Source organism: Catharus ustulatus, chromosome 5, assembly GCF_009819885.2.
Source record: "Catharus ustulatus isolate bCatUst1 chromosome 5, bCatUst1.pri.v2, whole genome shotgun sequence".
Taxonomy (NCBI): domain Eukaryota; kingdom Metazoa; phylum Chordata; class Aves; order Passeriformes; family Turdidae; genus Catharus; species Catharus ustulatus.
Window position 1 is genome coordinate 15,463,267 of NC_046225.1, and position 20,251 is coordinate 15,483,517.

Below are 20,251 nucleotides of genomic sequence, written 5' to 3' on the forward strand. Positions count from 1 at the left end.
TGGGAATGCCCTGGGAGGGCAGAGCAGGGACCCTTTGGCATGGCCCTGGGAATGCCCTGGGAAGGCAGAGCAGGGACCCTTTGGCATGGCCCTGGGAATGCCCTGGGAAGGCAGAGCAGGGACCCTCTGGCATGGCCCTGGGAATGCCCTGGGAAGGCAGAGCAGGGACCCTTTGGCATGGCCCTGGGAAGGCAGAGCAGGGACCCTTTGGCATGGCCCTGGGAATGCCCTGGGAAGGCAGAGCAGGGACCCTGTGGCATGGCCCTCAGAAGCAGAGCAGAGCCTTTTGGCATGGCCCTGGGAAGGGCAGGCAGGGACCCTTTGGCATGGCCCTCGGAAGGCAGAGCAGACCCTTTGGGATGGCCCTGGGAATGCCCTGGGAAGGGCAGGCAGGGACCCTTTGGCATGGCCCTGGGAATGCCCTGGGAAGGCAGAGCAGGGGCCCTTTGGCATGGCCCTGGGAATGCCCTGGGAAGGCAGAGCAGGGACCCTTTGGCATGGCCCTGGGAAGGCAGAGCAGGGACCCTCTGGCACGGCCGCAGCGGGGCCAGCCCGCAGGCAGCGGGGCCGCGGCCGCACCGAGGCCGTGGTGCTGCCCGTGCCCCAGGCATGCACTGAAGCGCCGGGGGAGCTGTGCCCCGTGCCAGCATCCCAAACCCGGCGGTCAGAGCTGTGCCCCATGCCAGCATCCCAAACCCGGCGGTCAGAGCTGTGCCCCATGCCAGCATCCCAAACCCGGCGGTCAGAGCTGTGCCCCGTGCCAGCATCCCAAACCCGGCGGCCACGGCCCCACAGGATCGCGGACCGCCAGGGGCAGCGGCAGGCCCGCCCGTCCGGGGCGGGGCTCGGCGGGGCGGGGGCTCGGACCCAGCCCAGCCGCACTCGCCAGAGCCGGAGCCGGAGCCGTGGGCAGGTGCGCAGGTAGGAGCCGCTCGGGGAGTGCTGGACACCCCTCCGCCCGCTGTCGCCCCGCCTGTCGCGACTCGGCTTGCGGGCCGGCGGGCAGCCCCCGGGCCGAGCGGGGCAGGGCTGGGGCCGCGGGGCTGCGGCCTGCGGCACAGCCGGGACCCCCGGCCCGCCCCGAGCGCCCTGGGCCACGGCCGGGGCACGGCTGGGGGAGGCGGTCGGAGCCGCTTCACCCGGGCCTGAAGGAGCCAGCTTGGAACCGCTCTCCCAGGTCGTGGTTTCGGCATCCCTCTGGGGAATCCATCCCTTGGGCGCTGAGGGATGGGGAGGTGACAGGGCTCGGCACGGTCCTCGGGCATAGCGGGCTGTGAGGCTCACCTGGGTCGGGGTTGTGGGGTGGGACAGGTCCTGCCTTTCCCCAGGTGCTGTCAGGATGTCAGGACATGCAGGCTGTGTCCGGTTAAGTTCCCTGGAGGGAATTTAAGGTGTCAGGAAGGCCGTTCACTGCTCTGTGGTGCCTCAGGGAGGGAAGGGTGAGATCCTCTCTCCGAGTGACAGAAGGATGCTGGGTGCTGATGTCCAGGGTCGCTTGGGATCTCATCTTTTAGTTAGAGCATCACGCTTGTGCCAGACCTTTGATTCAGAGCCCTTAAGCTGTAAAGGTTGCAGAAATTATGAGCTAGCCTTTCTGCCTTTTTTTTTTTCTTTCCCCCCCTCCCTTTGTCAAGCGAAGCTACTTGAGAAAGCAACCCTAAGGGTTGTCTGATCAACATTCACACCATCCTCATGGCATGGCAATGTACACATGCCTGGTTAATTAGGAATAGCAATTCAATATGGAGGAGAGCAATGTGTGAAAGGTATATCCTGACACTGGCTGCCTGTTGTGTTTTCTGTGCTCAAACAGATGACAGTGCCTAAAAGAAGGGGACTTCATTCATGCCCACTTTCTGCCTTTGGATAATGGGGTGAAGGCAGGGGAATCCTATTTGCCTGATAAATGTCTTGCTCCTGATTTCACTGCTGAACTGCTAAAAGCCAAATTGTTTTGTTGTGGTTATCCATGCCCAGCTGTCAGCATTTTCTGAACCTGGGTGCTGAAAGTGCAGTTGTTTTATTTCCCCTTTTAAGATTCTTTGTGCTGCAGTGTTTGCTCTTCAGATGCAGAACAGGGATATATGCTTGTAAGAACACCAACGTTTTCAATTGTTTGGTGTTTTTTTTCTTGGAAGAAATGTCATGTCCATGTTTTTTTCTCTCCCCCCCCAGCCATTTCCGGGCAGCCTGAGATTGCAAGATTGTGGTTTGGCTCAACAGAGACTTTAAGGTCCCAATCCTGCAGTCCAAGCTGAAGCAATGAGCTGTGATTGCAGGCTAAGTGGGAGCAAAGAAGCAAAGAAAGGTCTTTGAGAAAAGAGAGAGAGGATCCTAGGCAGTATATTGGGAAGGATACACTGGGATAGGAGGTGTTGGCAGGTGAGAAGGATGCTGCTGCAGTAGAAGCCAGGACCAGGACTCTGAGTGCACAGTGCTCTGTGTCACTGATTTCCAGTGTGGTGTCTCACCGAGCAAATCACTGGCTTTGCTGTCTAATATGGGAATAATCGTGGGGTTTTGCTGTCTCAAGAAGACTTGCAAAAGTCTCTCCTTGCCTTATGTCCCTGCAGGTTGCAGAAGAGGTCACGTGAGGTTCAGGGATGAGGGCAGGATGAGAATGAAAAGAAAGAAAAATGCATTAGGAACAGGTGGAGAGAGAATGAGAGGAGAGGAAAAGACTGATCAAGCTTCAAAAACCATGAAAGGAACTGTTAAAACAGCTATAGGTTACCTCACTTGGGGTTTATCGCACATTTTTAATGCTGAGGTTGCTACTGGATGGCCCTGCCTGCTGGGGAGAGGTCTGGGCTGCCTCTCCCATGGGCAGCAAAAGGAAGGGAGCAAAAGCCTGGAGGGTGTGGGCTGATCTGCTGCAGTGGTGGGGAGAGTGTCCAGCATCCTCCCTACAATTTCCTGAGCTGGGACAGGTCCAGGTACTCAGAGAACTTCAACTCTTGCTGTATTATTTCCTGCTTCCTGTGAGGAACCACTGGTATTAATAGTGGTGACTGCCTAAACCAGAAAAGCCAGTGGCCCTTCAGTTTTGGCACCACAGGGCTGAAAGAGTGGGTTTTGCCTGGCCAAGACACTGAGGATGGCCACAGCTTTGTCAGGAGAGCCTCCCCAGTGTGGTCTTGGCCCAGCTGAATGCCCTTGGAGGTGGTTTAATGTGGTCTACAGGAAAGTGTCTCTAAAGATATTGCAGTAGACTTAAAAAATAACAATCCCTCTGGATGCAATGTATGCTCACACAGGCTTGGCCCATTTAACAGCTGGAAGCTGTTCCGTGCTCCCCTCTGTTATGTTTGCTTGAAGGGGGATGCTGTATGGCACCTTCCTCCTGTAGCTCACCCAAACACCCTACAGACAGCAGTTTATGGCTGTAGCTACTTGAGACACTGGTAAACAAAGGAAATTGATTCCTACAGATAAGGAATGCTGGCAGTGAAGTGGTGAACACCACAGAAATGCCTGTCTGTGATTGCTTACTTTGTACTTTGGCTCTCAGGGCAAATGGTTTGCACAGGTCTCAACAGAGTCAAAAGACAATCCCTGTGCCATAGAGGGTCTATTTAGTGGGATGACAAAAGCCAAGTCGTGGGTACTGCACATCCGTTCCTTGTAGCTCACCCTCTGGCCCATCACCTGGTTGCTGCTTCTCTGGGGCCTTGGTGAAGAAGAGGATCTCTTGGAGGAGGAGGAGAAAGTCCTCAGGCTGAAGAGGTTGGTGAGGGAAGACTGTCCTGACAAACAGTGTGCTCTGCCACAGTCCCCTAACAGCTCACAGGCCTTGGGTGTTTTCCCCCTGACCATTTCGCATTTACCAAAGGAATTGCTGCTCTGGGGACAGTGTCCATCTCTCAGAAAGTGTAGAGCTGCAAAATGCAATGAAGAAAGGAGTTTATGCTTCCAAAGTTGAATAGAAGAGGGGTGAAAGGGGTGTTTTCTCTTTGGTGGGGGAAAAACAGTGGTGGGGTAGAAAAGGCAGGGGAATCTGGAATTGTTCTGGCCTTGTAGGGCGTGTACTCTCTTATCCATAAACTACAGGAGAAGGAGACAATATGATCAGGAATAACGTTCTGCCAAGTCAGTTCCCCTGGGCTTAGTCTGTTTTTCCTTACCTTCGAAGTTGTTTGTAAGCCAGCACTTGAAGTTTCACCTCCCTGTTAAGTGTTCTTTGCCACTCCCAAACCTTCCATTGTTTTCCTGATAATGGGACAAACCTTTTGGGCAGACTTCCTTCCCCCCTTCCAGTGTAATGTGTGTCTTGGCTTTGCTTGCTTGTGCACCTAGGAAATGATTGAAGGCATTTGGACATTTGTGATTTTTGGAACTGAGGCGCAAATAAAACGCCTCTATTGGTTTATTAATACCCTCTTAAGATCTCTGTATGTTCTGGGAGGAGAAACACTCAACCTGCTTGTTGCTACTCCATTAGATTGTGGCCATTAGATTGGGGTGGTTGAGGTGGAGGACAATCACTGGACAGCCTGTCTGCACAGTGCCTCTGACTTCCTGGGCTCTGCCATAACATCAGCCTGCATTTCTGTGGTTTCAGAGACTCTTTCCTCACGGCACAGCTGTCTTATTTTCTTTTTATAAAGCCTTTTTTGCTCTCTTCATTTTCCAGCAACTCTTTACAATGAGGGTTGGCTGGGACTTTGAGGAAATACCCTTCTCACAAGCATCCCAAACCAAAGGATTCTCAAGGGGAAGATATTCCCTTGTGGTTGCAGTAGTGGTGTGAGACTGTGGGTTTGGTCAGTGTTAAGGAAACTTTTCTGTCTGGCCACCCAGAAGCCGCTCTGTCTGTCACACTCCCACCACCCCAGGCTGTTGCTGCTGGGACTGAAGCCCTTTCACAATGAGTGGTTTCCATTAAGCTGATGGGTGCCTTGCTTGACTCCCCCACACCCCACATTTACACAGTCAGGCTGGTTGTCCTCACTGGCTGGACCCCAGGATTCCCATAGCAGAGTCCCAGAAGCCCAGACCCTTTAAATAATTTAATAATGGTACAGTAACACCACAACAGCTTGGATTGATGCCTTCAGAGGGACTCCCTGCACTGAGGAATCCCTGACCTTTTATACCCTCACAGTCTGTGTGCCTGTTCCAATTGTGATATTTAGTCTGGGGCCTTCTTGCTGTTTATTTAGGTTCCACAGAGTCTCTGGGTGACCAGCCGCCCTTGGCCAGTGCCACAGGTCTCCGTGCCCTTTGCTAGGCAAGGGGTGGCTGCAGCCACTGCCACAACCTGCAGCTCCCTCTGTGGCTGCTCACCTAGATAGTGTTTGTATTCTTCCACATCTGCATTTGGAGGGAGTAAGGCATCTGCCCTGGGAGGTGGGCAGTCCAGCACACTGGGAGGACTCACTGGGACCTGGTTGCCACCTGACTTGTGCATCCCCTGAGGTCAGGAGGAGCTGAGATGGCTGTGTCTTGCAGTGAGTGCTCCCCAGCAGAATGGGATCCCTGGGGCAAAGAAACACACAGCACCTGCAAAATGCAGTTCTCCTCAGCTCACCCTGGCTGCTCCTGCCTGGTTTCACTGCCTGCTGCCCCAGCTCCTTCTTTCTGAACTGGATCTTACCTTCTGCCTCACCCAGCTCATCTCTGCCTCCTTTACCTATTTGCAGGCTGAGGGCCAGGACTGCCCAAGCCCCGCTCGTGATATGAGTAGGACCTCATGGAAGTCAGTATGATGTGGCATAGGTCCACGGGTCAAAGCCTGCAGAACACCCCTTTAGTCCTGTGGGGCAAACCACACTAATTTTTCTTTTCTAACACCCAGGAGCGTGGTCTGGAAGCGGGGTGTGCCTGGTTTGTGCAGTGCCAAATGCGAGACAGGCAGACTCAGCCCACAAGAGTTGAAAGTCGCATCTCTGGCTGTAACACAGCAGCTCAGCACTGGTTGCTAAATGGCCTGTAAGTACTTACACCCATGTGTGACTGAGGGTGAAGGTTGTGGGGCAGCAAGTAGCAGAAAACCAAGGGCACTTTCTGAAGTACAGTGGGGTGTACTGGCCTCAGGACCCAGCAGTGCTGCAGGAATATTGCTGGGTCGGACACTGAGGATATCACTATGTCCTTTTCTGCTCCTGTTTTTTGGTAATTAGAAGGTTTCATTCCTTTGTTGCACTTGGCCCATCTCTAATAGGTTTCTGTTGGCCAGAGGATTTCATTAGCACCCTGAATGGGGTCACCCTGTGTGAAGTGAGACAAGAAACTTACTGGTGTTGCCCTGGGTGAAAACATTGCCTCTCAACATTGTTGCAGGGTTACTGAAGCATCTCTCTTGCTTCCCCCATGCACAGCCCAGAGATGTCTTTACCTTTTCCCATTCCTCTTGTATAAATGAAATGAAAATGGCATTTCTGCACATCCGTGAGATGGTAGGTGGGTACCTGGAGCAAGCACAACATCCTACCTTGCTGACAGAGGGGATTACTTCTTTTCTTCTTACCCCACCATTTTATTATGCATTTACAAGCCTCTGTCACATCTTATCTCTCTCATTGTGCACTTACACTGGAAACCTTGAGATAAACCTGAAAACGCCCTGTTTTGTTATGTTGGCATTTGTGACTTGTGGGTGGCAGGTTATATAATGTGCTGGTTTGTATCCACTCGGGTTACAGTGATTAGCTATCAAGTGACTGTGCTTATTTTTGCTTTTAAAAACAGAGAGCTACAGTGGGCTCCCCCAAAAGACAGAATGTGTTTGTTCCCCTTTGATTGTTGCTGACTGGCAGCAACTCTTTATGACTTGCTCTGTTTTGAAGAGTGTCCTCCTTCTTGCAGTGCTCCTGGCTGTACCTGTTCTCTGAAATAACCCAGTGGCCTAGTGCTGTGAAATGCAGGAGTGTTGCTCTGGCTTATCATGCATTTCAAATGCATCTGCATGCTTTAGTCTTAAAAAAGATGTATGACCCTGTTAATGTGGTAATTTTGTCCTTCCTTACATTCATGTTCTCTGGTGAAAGCAACTTCAGGAGGAGCCTGTAACATTGCTTGGCAGATGGAATTAAGATGTCCATATTAAATGAACCTTGAGCAAGCAGCAGTATATGTTTGGTGAGCTGCCTGCTGTAATTGAAGTGTGTACATTAGAGGAACGGAAGCTTAATTGGTTGAGGGTGTATAGCAGGGCAATGTAAAAAGAGCAGAGCAAGCAGCTGACAGTCTAAGCAGATTTAGACATAAAAATGGAGGTAAGTTTGCATTGAGAGAAATTCTCAAGACACACACTGGGGCAGTGCTGTTGTGGAACTCTTTTCAGTTCTGCACCCTGACTCCTATTAGCTGGGGACAGGAGCACAACTCAACAGGGATTTTGTAGTGCTGGTGTGAGAGTGCTTCAGGAGGGACTGAAAACCAATGTGAGCTTTTGAGAAGGTGGGCTAGGTCAGCTGTGATACTGAAAATGTTTTTCTTAGTTTTGTGAATCCATTTGTGAGGGCTTTCTGTTGCTGAAAGCCCTTCCTGTGGAAGCCTCAGGAATGGAAGACAAATGGGTATGAGAAATTAGCAACAGTCTCTTGGATGCAGTGTGTTTATTTGGGAGAACATGGGCTGGCAGAGATTGCTGTTGTTGCCAGCTGGAGTTGACTGCTCAGATTTGGCATCACTGGACATGGCAGCAATGCAGAACAGAGCTGTGGAGAGGAAGTTTGGCTTTATGTCATCCCTGTGGAGCAATTAACTGTAAAGAGTTTGTCTCTACATTTTCCATGAAGAATTTTGGTAATTTTTCCTATCACCCTTGGCATTTTACTTTGGCTAAACTGGTGTGGTACTGCAGGAGAGGCTGATGTTAAGGTTCCTTGTTCTCTTGTTCCTGTTTGCTTTTAGAGGTGCTGGTGTTAGTGTGCACAGAGGTTTCCCAGCTTGAAGATACAAACACTTCTGAACAACAGGGACATCCCTGGAAATGACAAGGCTAACCCAAAGGCAGCTGCTGAGAATGATGTGTGCTGAACATTAATGCAAAGCTAGGCAAGTTTGGCACATATTCAGGGTTTCTCCTTTGGAAGAAGTTTGGCTTATATGTAATTTTGTTCCTGGCACTTGAATGACACAGCAGGGAATAAATGAGAAATGTGCAGGAACTGAGCTGTGTTTTTAAACCATCCTCTGCCCATGTGGGGATGGTGAAACATATCTAAGCATGTGTGGGCTGTGACAATGGCCAGCATTAAAAAGTGCTGCTGTTTGGGGACATGGAGGAAAGGGACCCTTCTTTCCTGCTTTTGGTCTGTCAGACCAGGTGGCTTCCTTCTTTTTAACTGGTTGAAATTAGGGTCTCTGAACTGTGGAGCCGGCTTCCCATCAGGACAGTGTGCTCTGCACTGATTGTTCATTTCATATGCAATGATTTCAGATGTCATTTTCTGTTAGTGGCTGATGGCAGGGGACTCAGTGTGGCACAGTGAATATTAAACAGAGGGCTGTTTTCCAAGGAGATGATTCTGAAGCCATGTTGCTCTGACTCTGAGGAGATTGGGCACTAGTCTTGGCCTTGCTCTGTTTTGGAGCTCAGCACAAAACAGTGGTTATCTAGAGAGTATTTTTGCATTTCCCCACTTGATTCTAGTGTGGAGTCCATGTCCCTGTGTGCTGTCTCACTGCTCTGCCTGGGGAAAAAGCCCTTGCCTTGGGCTTTTCTGTGCATGACAGGCAATGCTGAAATGGCTTGTGAAGGCTGCTGTTTCCATGCTGGGAGCTGGAGGAACTGTAACAACCCATTAATGAGGACAGGTGTTATGGCTACTGTTTGCTTTTAATTTGTAAGTGGAACTTCTGTACCTCTCCAAAGGTGAAGGGTAAATGTCCCCTGACGAGAAAGAATTGTGTTACCTTGGCTCAGTCCAGCCACCCCCAGAGACAAGAGGAGAGTTGGGCACAGCAGTAATTACCTTGCAGAGCAGGCAAGGGCTGGAACAGGAGCTGATGTTGCTTGACTGCTTTCTTCAGCAGGAGGGGGGAATTTGGCCACAGTTATGTCTCCCTTGAGTGGGGTGCTGACACTTGGGCACTGTGCTGCCAGAGGCTGTCAGGGACACGGTCCTGTGGCTGGTGGGGCAGCTGCCACCTGGAAGTGGTCCTTGAGATTGCTGTCATGGATCTCCCAGAAGCACAGCACCATCCAATAGCAGCTAAGGAATGCTGCTGCAGTGCTGCTGAGCAGCAGGAGGAAAGGCAAGGGCAGCACTTCGTGGAAGAGCTGCAAGCACAACAGCGGGAGCTGTGCAGATTGCAGAGACGTGAAATACTGCATCTCCTGTGCTGGAGGGGAGGAATAGAAGTGAGGTGGGAAATCTAGTCCCCCTCATTGATAATTTCTCCTGATCTGTTCTCTGTGCTAAAGATCTGTATGCACATGGGAGCTGCCTGCCTTTTAAATCAGCATACTGAAAACTTGCATTGTTTCATGCTCCTTGTCTGTAGTTCTTTCTGCTCCCAGGTCAGAGACCTTACCTGACTGCTTTTCTCTCTTTTAAGGCTTGGAATTCAGCCTTATCCCAGGCTGTCTGTACAAACAGCACCAAATCGTGGCCTCATGGCTTTGTGCAAGTGTGGTGTGACTCTGGGCACTGCCAGGGTGTTGTTTTGTACCCCTACTAGGCCATTTGCAGGGAAAACAAGACAGCTGACCTGTAGGGGTGAGAATGAGGGTACCATGGCACGGGGAGCCTCACTCCAGTTCTTCAGCCACTGTCCCAGTGAGGCAGGGCAGGAATTGGTGTCTGGGGCCCCAAGCAGTCCAGCCAGCATGTCCTTTGCAACTTGGGGTGCCTTAGGGGAGCAGTGAGCTGGGGGCTGCTGTGACATGGTGAGGGTGGTGCTGACTCTCTTCTGGGTTTTCACAACAGGGAGCAGACCATGGCTCTGTGCTGCAGATGTAGGAATGCCAGGGGAGTTGAGAGGAGGAGGATGACAGTGCCGGTACCTTCTTCTCTGGGGCAAAGGGAAGGGTCATGGCTTTAAGGACCTGGATGAGGTAATTGAGCTGCTAATGTAAGCAGGCTTTAGTGAGAGGCTGTCACCTCTAAGCTGTCCTGGCACCCCAGGGTGCCTCACTATGCATGTGAGTGCTGGTGGCCCCAGGGAATGCCTGCCCTGCAGCAGGGGCACTGGTGCTGGTGCCCTGGTGAAAGTAAAGCAGGTGCTGGAGCTGTGAGCCTAGTGGAGGACAGAGTGTGAGGAAATCCTTGATCCATTATCAAAGGACTCACATGGAGATGTAGGACTTTCTGTGTCAGCAGCACAGCAGTGTTTCTGAATTGCACGTATTACAGGAGCAGCCCAGGCATTCCAGATGCTCATCCAGCATGATCTTGCCTGGAGGACAAATGCTTCCTCGGGAGGCTGTGTCCACAGCATCCTTATGCCACATGCAGGATTTCACAGTGCCTGCATGTCAGGAGCTGATGCTGTTGGCAGCGCCTCATCCTGACTCCTGACAGTGCACTAGGAGCCAGCACTGGAGCTTGGCTCTGCTCTAGGTGTGGCCAGACACTATTTTTAGCTGCTTGCTGTGGTCAGGATAGGAGCTGGTTGTGTGCTTTGTGGGGATGACAGCACAGACATCTCTCTCTCCATGCTGCAGGCTTTGCTGAAGCAGCGTGTGTGGAATTGGTAATAATCCTGGGTAGGAGACTGCCTTGCCTTGTGCCTGTGGAAGCAGTAGGGAATCAAAGCTGCAGGTCTTGTGGTCACCTTGCATGAGATCCTTAAGAGAAGTACTTCGAAAGCCACTCAAATTCTGTAGATGTGGTTGAAAAGTCTCCTGCTCCATGGCTCCGGTTGTTACCAGCTGTGTGCAGGATGCTGCTGTGTGCAGCAGCTTAACCCCTTGTGGCAGTGACAGCAGGGAAGGTTTGCAGTGGCCATGAGGAGCTTGGTGCCTGCTGTGGGGATGCCCTTCTTGCTCTCAGAAGAGGGGGGCTAAGGAGGGTGGGTGCCTCAGCCCTCTGTTTTCACTTTGTTCTTTGTTTCTAGCAGGTATGGATGGGAAGAAATGCAGTGTGTGGATGTTTTTACCTCTTGTCTTTACCCTGTTTACATCAGCTGGATTATGGATAGTGTAAGTTATCTCCTGCTGGTTATATGGGAGGAGAGTATTTTGGGGATGCTCTTCACTTGAGCTGCTATGGGGCTGGGAAGGCATGTGATAGGGGCAGTTCATGGCTTGAAGTATCACATTTTTATCCCTGAGTTTCTGTACTCTCCAGGCCAAGTTGCTGACCTTGCTTTCTTCCTGCTGTGTGTTACTGGGAACTGCCTGAAAAGAGCCAAAAATGTAAAAATTCCCTTTAATCACATTTTCTTTGAATGACTCAGCAGAGCTCTTGGAGAAACACTTAGGCCCTGCTTTGGGATAGAAATTCAAAATCTGCAGCATCCAGCACCACACTGAAAACCTGCCAGCAGCTTAATGCTGACACCTCACTTTCTCCCTAATGCTTCTTACCAAAATGCACACAAGACATGCACTTCCCTGAGCTGGACTCTCTCCAAGCATGCAGGCAGATGACTGCAGCATGGATTTGGGGGTGATAAATGTGTGATCAGCAGCTATGCTCAGGCTGAGAAGCAGTTATGTTATAGGATGTGGCTTTGGCCATGGTCTATGGGTGCTGTTTTTCAGCAGCAGGGGCAGCTTAAGCCTTTTGTTTGACCTCTGTTGCCTGCTGTTTTCCTTGTCCCATCCCCTTTCTGCTCAAACAGCTTTTGTGCATGGAGTACCATAGTAAACCTGATGAATCAAAATAACTCAAAATGAAAACATTCCCCTGGCTGGTTATTTTAAAGGCAGCTCAGTTCAGTGACCCTGTTTGTCCACTCAGTCGTGCAAATCAGATGCAACACAAAGGAAGGCACATGGACTGAGAAATAAGCAAAACTGCCTGCTTGAGCAGAGAGAAACACAGGCTCCTCCAGCAGATCCTGCCAGTGGGCTTTGAAACACTTGATGGGTTGTTTGAGTGATATTTAGAATGGAAGCTAGAATATTTTTTTCCCTTTTTCTTGACAGGTACTTTATAGCAGTGGAAGACAACAAAATTCTCCCACTAAGTGTAACAGATAGGTAAGAGCTGTTTGTGGGCTTTATATTCAATCAGTTGTGTCTTTGAAATAATGAAACAATTACAGTAAAATGGGAAAGAAAACCTTGAATCTTTATTCCTGTGCCTGTGTCTCTTAGGAAACCTGGTTCCAAAAGACCACCTTATATAAGGTAAATGAATTATTTTCTTCCAAGTGCTGTTCTGGTTAATGGTTGCTATTTATGTGTCTTTGCCTTCTAGAGTTACAATTATACACTTTATATTTTCAAGTATTGCAGGTGATGCACCTCCTGCAAGCTGTGTGTTTAGTCAAGTCATGAACATGGCAGCATTTCTAGGTAGGAACCACAGCTGGAGTTTCTTTCTTTGTTTGTTTTAAGAGTCACTGAAATGTAAGTAATATTCTGTACATACTCTTTTTGAATGTGATGATGTGAAACCTTTTGAACTGTCTTATCATTGCTGCTTCTTCCTATTTCAAAGAAAGAAATGTAACAGGGGAAATACAGCCTCCAGACTGCAAATGTGTCGTGGGAGGTGTGATGGTAGGTGACTGTCTCGGCCTTGGTGATCATGAAATGGTTGTGTTTAGAACTTTTCCTGTAATGAGAAAAAGGAATTTAGGGAATCAAAGCAGAATTGATCCCCTAAATTTCAAGAAAGCAAACTTCAGGCTCTTCTGGGAGGTATATACTGAGCAGAGTACCTCAGGAATCTGCTTTTGAGAGCTTAGTGTCCATGAGTGCTGGTCAGTCTTTAAGACCTACCTTTTAGAAGCACAGGAGCAGGCAATCCAGCTATGTGGGATTGTGCTCAAAGAGTTGGGCAGAAGACCAGCTTGGCTTAAGAGGAAAAAGCCATTACATGATCTCTGGAAGAGAGGTTAGGCTTTCCAGGAAGATTGCAGAGCTGTGGTTTGTATATGCAGGGAGAAGATGGAAAGGCCAAAGCTCAATTGGATTTAAAACTGGCCAGAGTTGTTTCAGACAACAAGAAGAGTGTTTTTAAGTATGTCAATGGCAAAAGGAGGCTTAAAGAAAATGTTGGGCACACATTTGTTAAAGGCTGTAACCTGGCTTATAGGGATGAAGAAGCAGAGGCATTCAGTGCTCTTTCTGCCTCAGTATTTAATAAAATGCTGACAGAGCTTGGGCTGTCCAGTCCTCTGAGCTGAAGGACTGTAAGTGTGGGAGCAGTGACTGTCCATTTGTGAGCACTGGAATCGTCAGGGACCAGATGTATCAGCTGAATGCTCACAAGTCCCTTGATCCTGCATGGGGTTCATCCCAGAATACTGAAAGAGGTAGTGGATGTTGGGGCAGGACCCCTCTCTGTCATCTACCCAATGTCTTGGGATTCTGGGGAGGGCCCTGCTGACTGGAAGCCAGCCAGTGTTATTCCAATCTACACAAGATGGGCATGACAAAACACTCAGAGACCTACAGACCTGTTGGTCTAACCTCAGTTCCTGGGAAAATTATGGACAGGATGGTATGGACACATTTAAAGAATAATGCAATCACCAGGCACAGTCAGCATGGGCTCACAAAAGGAAAGTCCTGTTTAACAAATTCAGTACACTTCCATATTCTTGGTGGATGAAAGGGAGGTGTTTGATGTAGCTTTTCTGAATTTTAGTAAGACTTTTGACACTGTCCCTCACAGCAGCCTTCTGGAGAGGTTGTCCACCTGTGAGATCAGCAGGTTCCCAGTGCACTGGGTGAAGAGCTGGCTGAAGGGCAGGACTGACAGGGCTGTAGAGAAGCTGCATCTGGCTGCCATCCAGCCAGCAGTGGTGTCCCTCAGGGCTCAGTTCTAGGGCCAGTTCTGTTCAATGTTTTTGTCAATGATCTGAATGAATGACGTGAAAGCACATTAACAAGTTCACTGCTGATCCCAAACTGAGAGGTGCTGTTGACTCTCCTGAGAAACCAGGTGCCTCCTAGAGGGATCTAGATAGCTGGGACATTGGGCAGTAATTAATGGGATGAAGTTAAACAAGTCTAAATGCTGTGTCTTGCACCTGGGACAGAGTAACACTGGACCCAAGTATAAACAGGAAGAGGATATGGAAAGGGAAATGTGAATCTCTTCCTCCTCAGATCCAGTGACAGAACATGTGGGAATGGTTCAAAGGTGCTGTAGGAAGAACTTGGAGTGAACATTAGGAAGCATTTCTTTACCGAGAGAGTGGTCAAACACAGGAATTGGATTCCTAGTGAGATGGTTGATTTCCCAAGCCTGTCCCTGTTTAAGAAGCAATGCCCTTAATAACATGCTTTAATTTTTGGTCAGGCAGCTGAATTTGATGATTGTTGTAGGCCCCTTCCAACAGAAAAAGTCTGTTCTGTTCCAATCTCTGCTTTGTGGATAGTCGATCTTTTCTGTGCTGTATTTGTGTACTTTTGAGAGCTGCTTTTAACTTGTATATCTGACCACCTTAATTATATCAAGGCTAAAGGAAAAGTACAGAAACATGCTAGAAATGTGGGAATCACTGAAATTGAAAATACCATTGTTTTGCACAGAATGCTTTTAATCCCCTTCTGTCATTCCCATCAGGTTTTAGAAAAAGATCACATAATTTCAGGAATCTATATTGTAGACATAGAAATTTAAAAGTTCCTGTATGTGAGCTTGAGTCGTCACAGGTGGCTGTCCCAAACAATTGCCTGGGGATGAAAAATAGAAATCCTCTTTTTGGGTGGGAACAAAGTTCTCATTTTTAAGGATTTGGAGTGGATTGATTCACTAGAGCAATTGTGAGAGAGTAAATTCAAGTATCTTTTGCAGTTTGGGTAAAAGTGGGTATTTTTCACTTACAATGCCCTAATTTTCCTAACCCATGTGTTCAGTATTATACCAGGGGTTTTGTGGAAAATGCAGATCTGATTTGCTAAGGCAAACTACTTCCAACAATATGGGCTGCGTGCTATCAATTTGAGCATGAACATAAGAAGGTGTTTGACAGCAGGCAAATTTCCCTGTTCAACTAAATTGATTTTTAGTGGTCTGGCTTGAATTGCATCTGAAGGCCAACTGTTTGCCTGGCTTTCTGCATTGTTCCATGCACCATTCACTAGGGAGGGCAAGAATACACAGTTTGAGTATCTTCTGGGGTTATGCCATATCATATGGTATGTGATATATCATATTGATCATGTATCATATACCATAGTGCTTGGGGGAATTGTTAGCTTGGAAGGAATGTTATTCCATTCTTCCTGGAAAAATGGTGCAACGTTTCAGCTCATGTTTGTGGCAACAGAACTTGTTCCAGAGGAGGAGAAGAGGCTGTGGGCATTATGGCAAACCCTGCAGAAATATGTATGTGCCGTTCATACGCTTTTTAATACAAGTGGGGTTTGACATACCTGCTCCAGGAGAGCTCAGGACTTGTGAGTGGAATGAAACAATGCAGGTGCCACTAAGTGAATGCATGGTGTGCATGTGATAGACTCTGTGCTGGGAGCAAGCAGGCAAGCAGGAGGGTGTTCTTTCCACCAGAAATTTGCAGACAAAGCATAATGAGAAAGGGAAGTCTGGGGCTTGCTGTAGCTACATTACAAGAGCAATGCTTCCTGTGCTTAGTCTTGTCCCTGATTAAGTGGGAGGAGACTGTGCTGAAGGCCAGAGCTTGCTGGCCTGAAGGTAGAAAGAGGTGGAGGGGGCTGTGGGCCCCCAGGCAGGTGTTTGCTGCAGCAGCTTCTACCTAGTGACGCCCCTTGCCTTGTGTTTCCTTCCCAGCTCTTGTTGTGGCTGTCCTGCGCTTCATTCAGCTGAAGCCAAAGGTTCTCACCCCTTGGCTGAACATCAGCGGCTTGGTGGCACTGTGCTTGGCCTCCTTTGGGATGACCCTCCTCGGCAACTTCCAGGTACTGCTCCGCAGCCTTGGACTGCTCTGTGTGTCATGTGAGTTCCCTGCTTTTCCAGCGGATCTGCTTGGGTCTGTGAACGACCTGTGATGTGAGCCTGGCAGAAGCTTGTGCCCCAGCCCTCCCTACCTGCTCTCCCCCTCTATCTGCCACTTGTGTGCCGAGATCAAGGGCCACAATCACTTTTCACATGTCTCCAGCAGGATTTGCACCTGCATGCTTAGATCTGACCTGCTGAGAGCCACAGCAGGAGCCTCCTGAATCTCTTGAGCCCTGGGAGATGGCCCTGGGTGAGAGGGTTGAGCAGGAAGTTTGTGGACACATCTGTGCAAACAGATGCACAAATGCCCATACAAATTTAGCAGATGGCTCAGTGTCTTTTTAAAACATATGTCACTTTAAATCCCCTCCTGCTGATCCTCAGACCTGCCAGGAGAGGGACACAGCAGAGGAGTGCCAGGACTCCTCTGGGTGTGATGGGTGCCTGGGTGAGGGCCCCCTCGTTCTCCCTCTGTCCTGCAGCGTTATAGGAACAAACATCTGCCACATCTGTAGGGATGGATGTCCCCTGTGATCACATTTGTGTCTATCAGGGCTGCAGTGAAAATCAAGGTGTTAAGAGTCAGTGAGGCTTGGGTTTGACTCTGAGGCTCTGCCTCTCACTGGGGCAGTAATGCCCCCCAATAATGGCAGGAACTGAGAAAGGTCGGTGCAGGCTGGCTGCTTTTCTGTCTTTGCATGACAGGGACCCAGTACAGAAAAGGTACTTGTTTTGTGGAGGATAAGGAGGATCTCTCTGGATTGTACAGTTATTGAAGGAACTTGGTGTCTTTTACAGTTGACTTTTTTATATTTTTGAATGAGATGTGAGCTAATTTGACTTTTATGGACTTGGTCTTCCTAACTCCACAGCATGAGCCCAAAACCCAGGGTCTTGTTTTTTCACAAAGGCTTCCCAGCTAGAAATTATGAAGCCTTTGCAACAGCTTTGTCTGCCTCTGAGAAGAGTATTTCTAGTACAGGACAGGCACTAGGAAACAGTTTTAACCTCTCCTTCCTTTTTTCACCCTTCAGAGCAAATGATTATAATTTAACAGTAGATGCTTTGAATCATGCCTGGCTAATTATTCTCTGGTATCTGATTCTAACTATCCATTCCTTGTTAGTTACCTGTATCCTTTCTTAGATCTTTTGCCAAACATGAAAGTATGCAGTAATGAGGCCTTAGGCTACGCCTCTCCCTGCCTGACTGCTGAGCTGAATGTGGCATTAAATAGCATTTCTGGAAAATTACACCTTGGGTATTTTAGATGGACATTATAGGTATGAGTCCCCTGCAGTGCTGATTATCTTAGGGAAGGCAGCTCAATCCCATTTTTGCCTGAATGATTATTTGGACCTACTCTTGAAAGAAATTCAGGGTAGAGAGGAGGGGAGATATCAGTGGAGGCACAGCAGCTAGATTGCTGTCCTGTAGCTTATGTCTTATTTGATGGGTATTTGTTAAATCATCGAACAGGAATTAAGGCTGCAGGGAGAAGTTACAGACTGCTGCTTTCTTTTCTAGAAAAGCCTCAGAGGCAGAGGGAAAATGAAAATTGTTTGGCTTAAGTCCATGCTGGACTTTTTGAATGGATTTGCAGCCTCAAAGGATCTTTTTGCAGATTCTTGCTAGTTGAACCTGGCTGTCATTTTGCCTTGCAGTGTTGCAGAGTCACTGAGCCCTGTGAGACAGGACAGCCCAAGGAACAGGGAAGCACTGGCACTCCAGAGAAGTTGGGTTCATGTTGCCAATGGTCCAGGATGGGCAGAAAAAGAAATTTGGTGGGAGAAACTTGCCAAACCAGGAGCATGTATTTGTGTTTTGGCTCAAGGTGGTGTCAGGGCTCTGCTCCCTGCAGCTGGGACTGAAGGTGCACAATTTGCATCCATTGCAGGGAGCTGTACAACATCCACAGTGGGTTGTCCTTGCCTGCCCTGGCCATCACTTCAAGCCAAGGAAGAATTTATTTCTGGGCTCTGCATTTGTGAGTCTTGTCAGGGAGCTGTGGAGACAATCCCCAAGCAGCTTCATTTTTCATGGTGCTCTTGGGCTTTGGGCAGAGTATCTGCTTGACTGTGACAAGCTGTCAACTCACCTTGGTTCTGTTACACCTTACACCTCTGCCAGAAGAAATGATACAGCATCTCTGTCTCACACCCCAGTGGTCCCCACTCTCCCCTACCCACCTCAGCAGCAATCCAGTTAGCTGTCAGATAATTTCTGTTGTGTCCAGACAATCACTGTGTTATTTTTCCCTAGCTTTCCAATGATGAGGAGATCCACAACGTGGGCACATCGCTGACCTTTGGCTTCGGGACGTTGGCGTGCTGGATCCAGTCTGCCCTTACCCTCAAGATCAACCTGAAGAATGAGGGGCGGAAAGCTGGGATTCCACGAGTGGCTCTCTCAGCCAGCATCACCCTCTGTGTGGTGCTCTGTATCCTTTTGTCTTGCTCCCCAGGAAGCCAGGTATTGTCTGTGTTCTGCAGCAGCTCCTCTCACACCTGTCCTAGGATCTCAAAGCATTTTGGAATGCTACTCAGTCTGTCTTCATGGTACAATCCTATTTCAGTGCCGTACTGTGTAGAGCGATGCTTCCAGATTTCATAGAAAGGAACAATTTTGCAGGTGGTCTAAACAGAAGGAAATATTTCACAGTGTGGGTTTAAAGGTGTTCCCATTGCCTGCAGTGGGTGCAGTGATCTGATCCAGTTCCCACTGGGAAGCTCCTGGCAGGTAGGGGCCAACAGCCAGGTCCCCACTTGCTGGCTCTGTCCCTGGCTAGCTGGATGTTCAAGCAAATCATTGACTTCTCTGCACCCGAGTCTCCCCCTCTGTTAATGTTTATTAACATTAATAATATGATCTGGGATCAGGAAGCCCTGCTCTGTATAGATCTGCTGTGTTCCATGGGCATCACTGGACACCTGACATCCCTTTCATCTCTAGCATCACATTCACTCTCCTCATGATGGTTGGCTTACCCAGGTGACACTGTTCAGATTTTTCTCCCTGTTGGCTTTCAGTCTGGTTGGTGTCTGCTCCCACTTGTGTTCCTTGACTTTCCTCTTCCAGATTTCATCCTTATGGCCCAGGGCATTCACATGCATGCTTCCAGGATCCAGTGGGGTTTAGTGATGTGCTTCCTGTGCTACTTTGGCACCTTTGCAGTGGAGTTCAGGCATTACAGATTTGAGATAATTTGTTCTGAGTACCAGGAAAACTTTCTGAGCTTTTCTGAAAGCTTATCAGAAGCCTCTGAGTACCAGACAGATCAGGTGTAGCCTATCCTCTGGCAGGGGGGGAGGGGGGCAGGTGTGGTCTCATGGGTGAAACATGACCTCATTTACACTTTTTTTATGAGTTTGTTTTCATGTGCAATCGCGATGGTATTGCCAAAGGGCTCTGAGGGTGGCTGTCTCACCAAGAGCCAAACAAACAGAGGTGTCTGCTGGAAGAGGAGTGGATCCATCTCAGTGAGGGGGCACAAGCTGCTTAGTTTGTGCCACCAGTGGCTCTTTCTCAGCGGCTCTGTCACTCTCCTGCTGTTCAGAACATCCAGCAGCCTGTCCTTGTGATGCCCTGCTGAGACCAGTCCTGCTCAGCCCACCCTGCAGAGAAGGAGGTGAAGGAAGCAGACTTCAAACAGCAAGAGTCCTCAGGAGTCACTGGTTCGCAGGCTGCATCTTCTGTGTGTTTCTCAGGTTGTTTTCTTTGCTGCCAACCAGGGGAGCTTGGTAGGCTGAGCAAGAGCAGCTGTTTCTTCAGAACCTGGAATCAGACACGGAAGACCCCAGTGGACTGGTTTTTATGGCAAGCAGGCAGGCATTTCTTCCAGCCTGGAAAGCAGCTGATGGTAAATTTGGGTTTGGAAGGAACTGTGCTGTGATCAGGAAGTGAGACTTGGCTGATGCTGCCTTGTATCCAGGCAGATCATCCCCAGGCCAGAGAGATGCTGTGCTTGGCTTCCTGGTGGGGACTGGTGGGAGTGAGGTGCTGAATTAAGATGAGAATGTCTGAAGACAACCCAGAAAAGGCTGCTTTTTCCATGTGTAGTGCTTCCACCACACATTGTGTATAGTATTTCAGAAGCTTTTAAATATTTTTTTCTTTGTGTTCACTGAGGGGGAAAACATTGTGTTAGAGACACCAGGCTCGTCTGCCACAAGAACAGTACTGGTGGTTCTGGGCACAGGGTTTGGTTTTGCTCCTTGTGCAAGCCAAACTTCAGACATGCTGGTTTGGGCTCTGGGCCC

General features: G+C 49.1%; 1 protein-coding gene across 5 annotated transcripts; it reads left to right on the forward strand.

Moving 5' to 3' along the window:
* Window positions 1–839: 839 nt before the first annotated feature.
* TMEM150C (transmembrane protein 150C) lies at window positions 840–19,351 on the forward strand. 5 transcript variants are annotated; one of them, XM_033061213.2, is made up of 9 exons: window positions 840–921; window positions 5,798–5,931; window positions 11,008–11,092; window positions 12,044–12,097; window positions 12,215–12,247; window positions 12,348–12,415; window positions 15,825–15,952; window positions 18,255–18,432; window positions 19,071–19,351. In XM_033061213.2, exons 2-9 carry the CDS (start codon window positions 5,925–5,927, stop codon window positions 19,277–19,279), a joined length of 762 nt encoding a protein of 253 aa, XP_032917104.1. In that variant the 5' UTR covers window positions 840–921; window positions 5,798–5,924; the 3' UTR covers window positions 19,280–19,351. The 5 variants fall into 5 exon arrangements, with proteins under 5 accessions (XP_032917104.1, XP_032917106.1, XP_032917107.1 ...); XM_033061215.2 differs by having other exon boundaries at window positions 11,011–11,092; XM_033061214.2 differs by having other exon boundaries at window positions 869–913.
* Window positions 19,352–20,251: the final 900 nt, after the last annotated feature.